Genomic DNA, 12149 nt, shown 5'->3' on the forward strand with positions numbered 1-12149 from the left:
ATCACTTTATCCTTAATACCTTAACTCGAATTACATTAGGCCCAAACCTTCCATTCCTACTCACTTCTCGGCTTCCCTCTCTCCAGAGGTATTTCTTCTCACTAGGTGCTGTACTTATACATACAAGCAGTTGTATTCTGAGCCGTGGCACTGGATTTACTTTCAGCAGTCTGATGTATTTAAGGATCAGTATCTGGCCACGTCCGATGCCAACACTTTCAGCTATCCCTGCGGTGATCAGAGGAAAGCGCTGGGGTGATGGGGGCAGCCTTCCCCCCACAGCACCCCATCCTCTGAGGATTTTGCCACGTTTCTAAGGCTTGCGGTGACAGTAGTTGATGCTTAGGGCCTTAACAACATCAAATACTGCTTTCAGTTGTTGAGACCGTTTACACAACCCCAGAACCAGGACGCCAGAGGCACCAAATCACCACAGTCAGTGCCGTGGCTTCTCTACGGAGAACCGAGGGGGGAAGAGCCCGCGCCATGCTGTGAGGGGAAAACCGAGCCCAGGGCCAGCATGGGAGCCCTCGCATCCCTTCCAGCGCCCTCCTCCGAGGGCGGGCAGCGGTTCGGAGGCGGCCTGGGGAGGACAGCCCTGTGAGGGCCGGGCTTGTGGGGCCTGTGCGGGCCGGTTCTGTGCGAGGCCGCCCCTGAAGGCGGAGCTGCCGCCCGGGCCCGCACATGCGCTGCCGCCACAGCTCGGCACAGGCGGCCTCAGGCATGGTGAGTGGCGGCGGCACGGCCTCGTCGTGCCTCGTCCCGTCCCTCCGGCGGTGCTCCGGCTGCGGTCGCCGGGCTCTGCCCCCGGGCTCTGCCCCCGGGCTGCAGCTGGCCCCCGGCCGAGCCCTCGCCTCCTGAGGCGGCTGCGGGAGCCGGGCGGGCAGGCGGGTCCCGTGCGGCGCCCCGGGGGAGAGGTGCGATAGGCAACTGTTCACGTGCGCAGCAGGGCCGGGTTGTGTGTTTTGTTTTGTTTTTGTTTTAAAAAAAGGAGAAAAGGCTGGGAAACTTAGTTATTCGGGAAAACCCGGCGTTAAGTTGGAGCAGGCGCTGCTGGGGATGGGGTGGTGTGGGGGGGGCCGGCGGCTGGGGCTGGGGGGTGGCACGGGGGGAGCCGCATTTTCCAGGTGGTGCTCCGCTTTTTTTTCTTTTTTAGGTATTTTTTTTTTTAATTACAACCGTATTCTAAAATAAACCTAAAAAAAAAAATCCTGCATAAGGAAGCTTTCGAAGGGTGAGACGGGTTGTATATATCAGATGGATGGTACTTTGTAAAGTCGTTCTCTCGTTCAAAATATTTACTCGCCCATGTACAAACACACATCTGATACTGTTAGATTACGATTTAAACCTTAAAAACACTCACTGAAGGAGATGCCAAGTACAGGTAACTTAATTCCGTGCAACTTGTTGTATTCAGGTGGTCTTTGGCTGAATCTTCAGGCGGAACTGACATTGAGCTGCTTCCTCAGGATTGCTGAAACTGATCAGAAAACTGCGAACTGATCAAAATAGTAAGTGTGCTTGCCTTGGACGTGAGGAAATCCCGAGGCTGTCAGTTGCTTGTTTTGCTGAGACACCTCTCGTGGCCCGAGCCCACTGCGCAGGAGCACCCCTGACTTGCCCTGCACGTGCAGTCCCCGTGGCCTGTGTGGTAAATGTGGCACGAAGGGCAGTACGCTCAGGGTGTGCGCTCAGCTCCTCTCTGTGAGGTGTACTCAGTCTGTTGCTTGTGTTCAGGCTCGTGTGCGTGCCACTGTAAAGTACAGCTGTAGTTGTTATAAAATACTGCTGTTTTTCAACGTTTTTAATCGTGGTTTATGGTCAGTTCACTGTGAAATAGTAAACGACGGTTGCAAGAAATTGTCAAGTTTGAGGACTGAACTTGGTGTGCTTTTTATGACGAATGTAGTAAGTACTTTTGTGCGCTCCAAATGTTTGCGTTCTTTTATGATAAGTTTTCGTTATGGTGCAGCATGATGGTACCTTCATACCCTTGATAGGAACACATTTTTTGTTCCTGTTTTCTTGAGTATGTAGAAGATAATTCTGTGAGAATCTGAAATGTTTTTCAGAATTTTCAAGAGACACTATTTACTGTCATAAAATGGAAACTACAACATATTAACCTTTTCTTGTTTTCCTGTTTTGATAGGGCCGTATAGTCAGTGGTCGCTTTGCCTGCGGCATTCACCATGATAACTCCAGCTTTTGAGCTGAGCCAGGATCCGGATTTTCTTACAATAATCATTGAAGTACCTTATGCGAGAGCTTCAGAGTTCGACTTGTATTTTGAAGGGGAAGATTTTAAATTTTATTCTAAGCCTTACTTTCTCAGGCAAGTAGTGGAAACATTTAAAAAAAAAAACTTTGGGCTTCATCAAATATATAAAAGTCAGTAGAAAATGAACTTCATGTGGGGTATTTCAGATCATTCTTTATCTACAGCTCTGACATTCTTGACTTTGGGCAGCCCATCTTTTTGGAAGGAATTGTTTTTATGGATCCGTCCTCTTTCTTTCCAGACATTAAGTCACCTTAAAAGGAACTTAAATAACTGCTTTGCTGAGTTTATCATACAATAGAGCTTTAGTTGTAAAATGACAACACAGTTCTTTGGATCCATGTAAGTGATAGAGAGCCAGGTACAATATATTTGATGAAGAATGTATTTTGATGCCTAATAACATACGGAGAAAAGTCATGTGAGTACAGGTGGTAGGAATTGATGTTCCAGTCTACAGCTTGCAAGTTCCCCGCTATGCTGCAGAAAAGGAACAACAGGCAATCTCAGTATGGAATTACTAAGGGAACCTTTGGCATGTAAGAGCTGATGAGAGTTGTTAACCCTTCTTGTTTTCTGTTTCCTGTGTTCTTGGATAAGCTTCCCCAATACATGTTAGCAGACCACAAGGGGTCTTAGTAGATTGGTAGAATGCAGTGAATTAGTTACCTCGTGTCAAGTCACTGTGGATTAGCTTGGAATTTTTAAATTACAGAATCTTCCAAATGCTGCATGTAATGCCAAGGATGTTGTTCGTCTCTGCGGTGGCTGTGACCCTGAACTTCACAGGGATTTAGCTTCATGGCTTCTGTTAGTATCAAGAGGAGTCATGTAGTTCAATTGTTTGTGCTGCTTTTGGAATGTGCCTTATGCGTCTGTGTGCTGAGATGTTAAGTTGCAGAATTAGTCGGGCATTCAGTCATCATCTCACTTCTTGCCCACAGGTTGACGCTTCCTGGAAGAATTGTGGAAGATGGCAGAGAAAAAGCATCTTACAATGCAGACAAACGTACGCTTAATGTTCTTAGTATATTTGTTGTTAAGAATGTTACTAACTCTCCAGTAACTTATACTTCCTTGCACTGGCATTGCATTTAGCGAAGTATATGATAATGTAAAAAAATTCAAAGCTTCTCCTATGTTATGTGGTATTAAAAAAAATTGCTGGGGATTTGCTGTACTTAAGCTATCATGAAGCACAAAAGACATTCCGTAACTGTCCTAATAATGAAAAAAATACGTACAAGTTCCCTTCAAGCCCACAGGGGCCAGACATGCCATTGTACAAAGATCATTATTCTAGCAAATCCGCAATGAAGTCAGATAGTACTAAGTACAAATGAGATAATCCTGAGACAGTCTCATAACAGTCTCTTAAGGTGGATGGGTGGATGGTGTTTCTGGAAAACAGTATTTACCTTTTGGAATAAACTCATTCATAAACAAAAGGCTTGCAAAGCCTTCATTATGTACTGACTCGGAACAATAATCAGAATGTTGAATAGCTTCCTATGATCCGTTGATGACTTGATTGGTGGAAGGATTCAGAATAAACTCAAGCTTGTTTTCTGTTGGTGTGTTATGCAATGTGAGTCAAGAGACTGCAACTCATTAAATATTCTCTTCCGTGCTTTATCATAAAAATCTTTGATTTCTGTGAAACTTGTTAGGGGTGTTTAAAAATGTGCACAGAGATAGATGCACAATAAAATGCTACCTGCATGTATCCCGATTTCTGTGAGCCTTTTCCATTAGAGGAAAAATGCACATTTTTTGTTTGTCATGGTTATTTTAATATCATAACTATATTCTGACTTTCCTTTAAGGGACCTTGACAATTCGATTACCTAAGGAGAGTCCTGGGCAGTATTTTGAAGGACTGGATATGGTGACATCCCTTTTAGCACCAAAAAAATCAAGATCAGCAAAACATTTAGTGGAGGAGATAGGTAAGACAAAAAGTCTTAGTTATATTATCAATACAGATACATAATAAAATAGTTAGGAAAATAGATCTACCTATATTTATTTTATATATATATATATATATATAAAAGAGTATTTCTACTCTTACCTAGTCCAAGGTACAAGCAGAGTATGAATGAGACTGGAATTACTAGTAAGTATTGAAAGGAATGTCTTGAGTTGAGGAGTTAGTGATGTATCTGTAGGCTTAGTTGTGATCACATTTTTTAAAATGTGTTTACTATCTGCTAATCCTCTGTAGATCTTTGTACCCCTCTAGTGGCTGTATACAGTGGAACAATGATTTCAGACTTTGAGTGAGTGTACTCAAAAAGCTTTAGTTTTCCTCATCTCCATTTTTGAAATTTGTTGAATCTAGAGCAGGATCTGTGATTATTGGTCTAATCATCTGCTTGTCTGAAACACTTTAGTGTCCAGTGAATGTCTTTTTTTCTTTGTTCACTAAAATCCTTTGTGATAGAGGCAGTGTAGTCCAGTGTGAACTGTGATATAGGCACATGCCACCCTTCAACCTTATGATGCAATTGGAAAAAAAAATGGGGCTTGTGTGTGAAAGCGATACTTTTGCAGGTTCCAGGTGACAAGAGTGATAATTTTTTGGAAGACCGCCCTTTGGGGATAGCGGCACAAGAAGTCCAATGAAACCTCACAAATTCTGAACATCCATATTTGGGAATTTGTGCGTTGCATCAACAGAAAAAAAAAGAAGCTTTTTCCTAATCTTTGTCTTTTTGCCTTGTTATCTATGAATCTAGTCTGTTACAGCTAATTTTAATTCAAACTGATTGGTTTATTTGGTAGGGAAGTTCTCAGGATGCTCTCAGTCAACTGGATAAAATAAGGGGAGATTTGGAGTTGTGCTGTTCACGTTTGTCTCTGTCTGCTGCCTCTGTTTTTTCTCCTCTTTGTTTTTCTGGAAGTTACAGCTGACCCAGTGTAGTAAAACATTTCTTAAAGACGTAACAATGAAAAATGCTTATTTTGTTATTGGTGTTTGCCTTTCTTTTAAGTCATATACACTTCCTACACAATAATTTTTTTCCTTTGACCATGCAATATATGCAGGTGCCTCTGCTGCGTTGTCTGAGGAGGAGGAGGAAGAAGAATTTGAATGGGAAATAGAGCAGACCCCTTATGAAGAAACTGCAGAAAGCTTTCCACCACTACAGTACTGCTATGGATTTGGGAATTTGCGTTCGGGGGTGTTCCAGCGGCTGCAGGTAGATGCGTTTTTAATTTTCTAACAAAAGTTCCAGGTAGCTTTCCTGTTGGATAGACTTTCTGGCTCATTCCATAGTCAGGAGGGGATTGTTAGGTAACAGATCTCCATTGTCCCATTCTGAGACATGCCCTTGCATGTAATAGTACAGACAGATCTTTGTTTTTCAGCGAAAATAGAGATGCTTGAGTGAGTTAATTGTGTATCAGAGTTATTAGGTGATTTTTTTTAATTGAATAAATATTTAGATTTAAAAAAATGCAGAGTGAAGCCCTTCTACTGTTAGACTTGTAAAATATTTCATGAAGAGGGCAATGCCTAGCTATCTACTATGTTGAATAAAATAAATTGAAATATAACTAGGTGGTATTTACTGGTTGAGATCGTGATTCTTCAAGGTGATAGCCCACCTGGTATCTGTTAGATTTACTAGGGTTATGCTGATGCGCTGGAACTTTCTTTTGTGGATTAGTTGGCAGGGCAGAAGTTCTAAAATGTGGTTACTTTGCTATTGTACATTCAGAAGTTCTTTTATTTCATGAATAGATGGAAGGTAATCTACACCCAGTAACGTGCAAGGTAGGAGAATACCTTTCATAGTGTACAAAGCTTTTATTCAAGTAGTAGTTGATAATTTATTTCTTTTTAATGTTCTGCTTAAGTTCTTACACCAAGCAATTTTGGCAGTAGGTGCTTAAATCATATAAGTGTAAGTTACTACTGCATGAATTGTAGGATTTTAAGGCCTTGGAGCAGAATGATTGCTATTTGCGGAGAAAGTATTTGCGTTCTGTTCAGATATATCCACTGGTTTATTACCATGAAATTTCTGAAGTACATTTCCCATCAGCATTAAAGTGCCACTGCTTAATGATATTTAAAAGGGCACTACAATTGCCTGTTAATTAATGTATGGCCACTTCAGAGTGTAGCAGTAATCTCAAGAGTCACAAGAACAATATCTGTGATTTTTATCTTGCCTTCTTGTGGTTGTGTGCTTTTGTTAAACATTACAATTGTCATCATACTGCAAAATAACCTGTCTGCCCGATGATAAAAAGGCATTAATAGAACTCATAGTATTTGAAGCTCCTTAGAATTTGTTATAATTGTAACTTGTTGGAATTTTGACGTTTTATTTGCATAGCAGAGCCTGGATTTGAAAGACTTGAAAGGGAGGTTGGACAGCATCTAGGCTTTACCCTGTAATGCTTATAAGCATTCTTCATAAACTTTTACTGAATGAATCTTGCACATTGTATCTGCAGCTTTGTCATCTCACTATTGATGCGTTTTCAGGATGAACTCAGTGATGTTGTAGACATTAAGGATCCAGACAAAACTCCAGTATGTGAACGTAGGAAGAAACGCCTGGCAGCAGAAGCTGCCAAGTTCGATCCTGATCATTACCTGTGAGTACTGATTTATTTTACCTGGTCAAGTAAAAGTATCTCAATTGAAATACTCACTTCTTCTCTAGGTGCTTGGTTTTAAGAACACTTGTGGAAATAATAGCTTTGCTTCTTATCTGCCCCTTTGTCTCATCACAGTAGGCCTCGGTGGATGTTACTGAGAGCAGCCCTGAGGAGAAGGACACGGGGGTGTTGGTTGATGAGAAGCTTGGCTTGAGCTGGCAGTGTGTGCCCTTGCAGCCCAGAAAGCCAATCGTGTACTATGACTTTTTTTTTTTTCCCCAGAGCTGACTCTTTTGAAGATGAAGCTATTCAGCATGTTTTGAAATACAAACCGTGGTGGGTTGAGGCTCATGAAAAAATGACAGCCTTGCAGGGAAAAAGTCATCATAAACACGACAGCAATACATTAGGTGAGGGCGTTTTATATATATATGTGTATGTACGCACCTATTACAGAATAATTGCTGTGAAGCCTTGTTATGTTCTAGGTTATCATCCTTAAAGGAAAAAGTATGGTGTTAGCCTACAATTTTTGGTCTGGCAGACAAGTATTCTGTGACTGTCTTGCTTCGTTGAAGGACGGTTGTATACTGAAATCGGCAAGAGTTGTATGTGGAGCAGTTCACAGTACATTATAAAGCAGTCATTTCATTTAAAGTATTTACCTGTTAGTTTGTGGAGTGTAGTGTGTGATCTGGTTTTGGTCTCCATAATAAATTTGGGAATTAACTGTTCTTGAAGGCCATCTTAGAATTTCAGGTATGTGCAGAAAAAAAAGTTTCCTTTTAAGAGTATGCTGGGACTTTTCAAGATTTTAAAGGAGCTGCCACAGTCAGCAAGTCACAGCGTCTGCACTCAAATGAAGCCTGTCTTTGTGTTGTCATTGTATTAGTTAGAACGTGAGTCACTTGTTTGTTGCTGGTGCTTTTCTGATTTTTCAGGTAATTGTTCCCCTTTTCTAGTTGTGTTTTGAAAGAAGAGATAGTCTAAACTGTACTTTGCGCCCACTTAAAAATGCAGTGCAGACACTTCACAGCAAGTTTTCCAACAAGCAGTTGTGGAAGACTCCTAGCCCTTATCTCTCTTTGATGGTCATGTTTTCTGTGGGATGTTTCATTTATACAGTGCCACAGACATTCATGTTACTTATTACTTAACTGTTGTTATGGTTCCAAGAGACTTTTTTTTCCAAGGGAAAATCTTTGTGTTGGTTTAGAAGCTAAATGGATGACCTTGTAACAGTTCTGTTAACAGATAACTGAGATTACCTTTCTGAACACAATGATTGTAGAGACTATTACAAGTTACTAATATGCATATTCTCTTATTGTCCTTTCCTCATTTCCTGTGTAGTATGAAAATCCTATGTTTCTGAAGCGGATAACGATAATCCCTTTAGCAGAGGTTCTGTAACAAATACAATATTAGCGCGCTAATAATACCTGCACTTTCACATTTTCTACAGGGGTAGAACAATGGAATTTGGGTAAATGCTGTGTATTTTACTGCAAATGTAATCTGATCTTCATTACTGATCTGTCTTCAGCCTTTGAAACCAGAAATTAATTATATCCACCGTAAGCGTTTGATTTAAAAGGCGTTGGACAAAGGTACAAGAGGCTTGAAAATAGAATAATGAGGAGTTCTTTTGTTTGTTTTTACCCATTCTCTCCTTCGTGAATGAAATATTGATAATGTTTGTGTAAAGGAGTATAATGAAAATGAAGAGCTGCTGGATGATTTTATTGATAAAGAATAATTTTTTATTCCAAATTGAAGTTCTAAAAAAAAAAACCACATGTATAGCGTTCTCGGACTTCAGGGGAAGCAACAATACAGAAGCTGCACAAAAGCCTGGCGAGCCTGCTAAGGAAAGTTATACAGAAATTGGGACTTCACAAAGGCTCATCTTTTCTCTAAAGCATTTGTTAAAACAGCCTTTTTTTGTAATAAGGATGATCAGAAAAAGCTTAGTGTGGCCTTCATATGGCAGAGTGAAGAGGCTCATGTAGTTTTGAGGATCTTGAGTAAATTTGAATAACATAAGTGTCCATCTGGTGTTTGGGCTAGGTAATGACAACAGGTCCCATGTGCCCTCCAGCTGAGAGCTCTGTTCTGGTAACAGAGTTTGGATGGCAACAGCAGCTAGCGATGGCAGGCAGCAGAACGGGGATCTGAAGCCATCGGAGGCTGCTAAACCGGAATGAGTTGTGGTAAAAGAAACCACCATGAGAGGGAGTACAGGTTCCACTTGAAGTTCTCTTATGTGGAAATAAGGGCAGGAGGGGGTCCAGGCCATTCGATCTGGAATCTGATGATCAATAGGAGGATTAAAACGTTCTTGTATTGCTCTAATGGTTTATCCAGTCGAAGGGATTGGATAATCTGGGTTACACATCTGGTTTATCTGGGTTACAGATCCAGGAATTCTCACAAACTGGTTGCGATTTGATTGCATATCCGCATTAATATGTTTCCTAGTATGCATGTTGAGTAAATGGAAACGACGCAGAAAACACACGTAGAAGAAATAAGGACTGTGCTGAGTAAAGGACCTTCTTTACTACTTGAGAAACTTTGCATCATTTCTATTAGAAGCGGGGGGGAAATCTGACTGCATTCCGCCAAGGTGTGTTACGTACCTAGAAGGATGCGGAGACGGCCGCTGGTATTAGATGGTGCTTCTAGTAAGAAGCCTCTGAACAGCAACTGAGAGGGTGAGGTACTTCCATGCATACGGCTTGCCAAGAGACTACAAGTTTTATGGTGTTTAAAGCTGTTTACAACTCAGAATAGGTGTGCTACCATGGGCTGAAGGCTGGAGCAGCTGATTTCCAGAAGTCCTGTCTGACCTAGACTGCTCTATGGTTCTGCGAGTCTGACCACTGAGTTGGCTCTCTCTAGGTAGCACGTTATCTCAGTACCACACAGTAAGAAAGCACCCTCATCGTCCTGTTTAGAGATTAAATTGTACTTCACTGACAGTTGGGTACTGAGGAGCAATTTGAAATGTGTTAATGAGAAATGGTAGTTTAAAATAAGTAAATGAAGTGATTAAAAAAGTGAGGGTAGTCTCAGTATAGCAGTAGATTTGTTTATGAGATTAATTTGCACGATTCATTTAGATGTGCGTGTATGAATACACAGTCCTGTTGCAGCAGGAGGAGGTATGATTTTGGCAGTGACAAACATAAAATGCTTTAAAATCAAAGTTAAGTTGCAAATTTAGGATTTGATAAATAGTAGCAGATGCCGCTCTTCAGAAAGCGAATATGGATTGTTGTGGAGGCATCGTTAGATAAAACATTGGTAATGCCAATGGACAAAACACAGGCTTAATATAGCAGAAAATGTAATTATGATTTTACTTGTTCTGCTTACCTTGTACTATACACTTGTATTTTTGAATTAGGAAAACAAAGTAGGTGATGGTTTTGACATGTTAATAATTAGTTTTAGGCCTGGATAATTTATTCTTCAAGATCCTTAAGGAATTGATAGATCTTTATTTGTAAACTTCAAGTATTTTCTCCAGAGAGAAATTTTATTAAGAACACCTGGTACTTTGCAGTAACTAAGTTAATGAACATCTTGTAGCATTTACCTTTGGGATTTGTCTAGTCTTGCTGCTTCTTTGCTCTTGTCTAGTAGACTTTTTTCCGTGTTTATGGTCCAGTTGTATATGTTAAAATGCTTCAAGAGAGTTTGCATTTTAGAGGAAGAGAAGACTCATGTTGCATGAAATTCACAGAATTCACAATTTCTTTGCTTTCTACTTAGAACCATTGTTGACATTTTACATATACCTCTGGAATGTGGATTCTAGGGAATCTAGCAAGTATTCAATAGTAGAACTAAAAATGTTTGCTGTCAGTGGTGGGCTGTTTCTTAACCTGGATGAGAGGTATCTCGTTGGTAGCTGTCGTAAGCTGTGAGACAAATGTCCACTTGTAGTCGTTAAGTCACTGATCAAGAACAGTGGAAGTTGAGTTCTCAGTGGTAGGTCCGGTACTCAATGTAGTGAGCATTTAGAGGTGAACAGAAGTGATCCCAATGCACGTCTATCTTGGCTGCTAATTGTAGCAAGCACAGTGAGATGGACCTAGAAATCGGAGAGTGCTGGGGTAAGTGTCTTGCATCCAGCAGAAATTGTATTCTGTGATATAATTCTTTCAAAGCATGAGAATCTTTAGTTTCTTTGTAACAAACTGCTTTACTACTGTAGTCCCTGGAAGTGATTTTAAGCTTTATGAATGTGATCTGACATGGGAGTCTTTGCTTACAGACTTGGGCTTTTTTCCTTTTTTTTTCATTCAGAATTTCTTTTGCTCCTTTAGCTTTAGTTTCACCTCTGCTGTTTTCTGTTTTTCTTCAGGATGAAAGTGCCACTTGCATATGCTATTAATAATAAATTATGTTCTACTCCAGGAGAGGGTTTTTTGTAGAAGGCTTGCTGAAATTGGAAATGCCTTTTTTCTTCCCAATTGGATCTCCTAACTGTAAACACCCTGTTGTGATACCTCATTAAACCCACCCTACTGTAGCAACTTTCAGAATGGTTTTATGCTGTGTTTTTCAGAAACTAATTTTTTTCCAGTGTGCTACAACATTGCACATATGGTTTTATGGATAATTTTAATATGAATGATGGAGGTGACTCGCTGAACAATCAATGCATTTTAAGAACTTGCCAAGAAATTTGCTGATAGAATATAGATGTGCCATCTATATTGGTGATTTAGGGGATAATACTGAGCTGCATGGCATTAATGGGAAAACAGTCGAATTGCCACAGTCTCACTAAATTGTCATTTTGTACTAGATCATAGCAAATGGAAGAGATCGGCTTTCTTAAGATGACATAAAAGCTGGAATTTTTTTGTGGGAGCTTGTAAATAAATGGAGACTGGCTCGGCTCCAGAGAAATGTTTTAGCTCATAAAGAAGTTTCCATAGGAATTTAAATCAAGTATTTCATGGTTATGAAGCTGATAGAAACGTTTAAAAAGTTCATAAAGAAGAAACATTCAAAAATGTTTTTCTTAATTTGTAATTTGATGCCTGAATACGAGGTGTGTGCATATGTATGTGCCTTTGGTATCACAAACATTTGTTTCAAAACAGTCATAAAATTAGAAGTCTTGTAGAAAGCTCTTTGGATGAAGAAGTTCACATGTCCTACAGAGGGGTAACATCTCTGAGAATGTGGATTGTATAAATTATTGGAGGAGAAACGTCTCTAAGCA

At 40.3% G+C, this 12149-nt stretch overlaps 1 protein-coding gene across 4 annotated transcripts in view; it reads left to right on the forward strand.

Moving 5' to 3' along the window:
• The first annotated feature begins 604 nt into the window (after positions 1-604).
• SHQ1 (SHQ1, H/ACA ribonucleoprotein assembly factor) overlaps positions 605-12149 on the forward strand; it is a 47524-nt gene continuing 35979 nt past the window's right edge. The window contains exons 1-8 of one of the 4 annotated variants that reach the window (XM_080606978.1): positions 605-726; positions 1421-1514; positions 2156-2338; positions 3229-3293; positions 4111-4233; positions 5336-5490; positions 6789-6901; positions 7187-7314. In XM_080606978.1, coding sequence (XP_080463104.1) covers positions 2196-2338; positions 3229-3293; positions 4111-4233; positions 5336-5490; positions 6789-6901; positions 7187-7314 — 727 coding nt within the window. In that variant the 5' untranslated portion in view covers positions 605-726; positions 1421-1514; positions 2156-2195. Of the gene's footprint in view, positions 727-794; positions 918-1420; positions 1515-2155; positions 2339-3228; positions 3294-4110; positions 4234-5335; positions 5491-6788; positions 6902-7186; positions 7315-12149 lie in introns of those variants that run through there. The other 3 variants (XM_080606981.1, XM_080606980.1, XM_080606979.1) reach the window with 3 other exon arrangements.

This window comes from Anser brachyrhynchus, assembly GCF_964034855.1.
Source record: "Anser brachyrhynchus genome assembly, chromosome: 10".
Classification (NCBI taxonomy): domain Eukaryota; kingdom Metazoa; phylum Chordata; class Aves; order Anseriformes; family Anatidae; genus Anser; species Anser brachyrhynchus.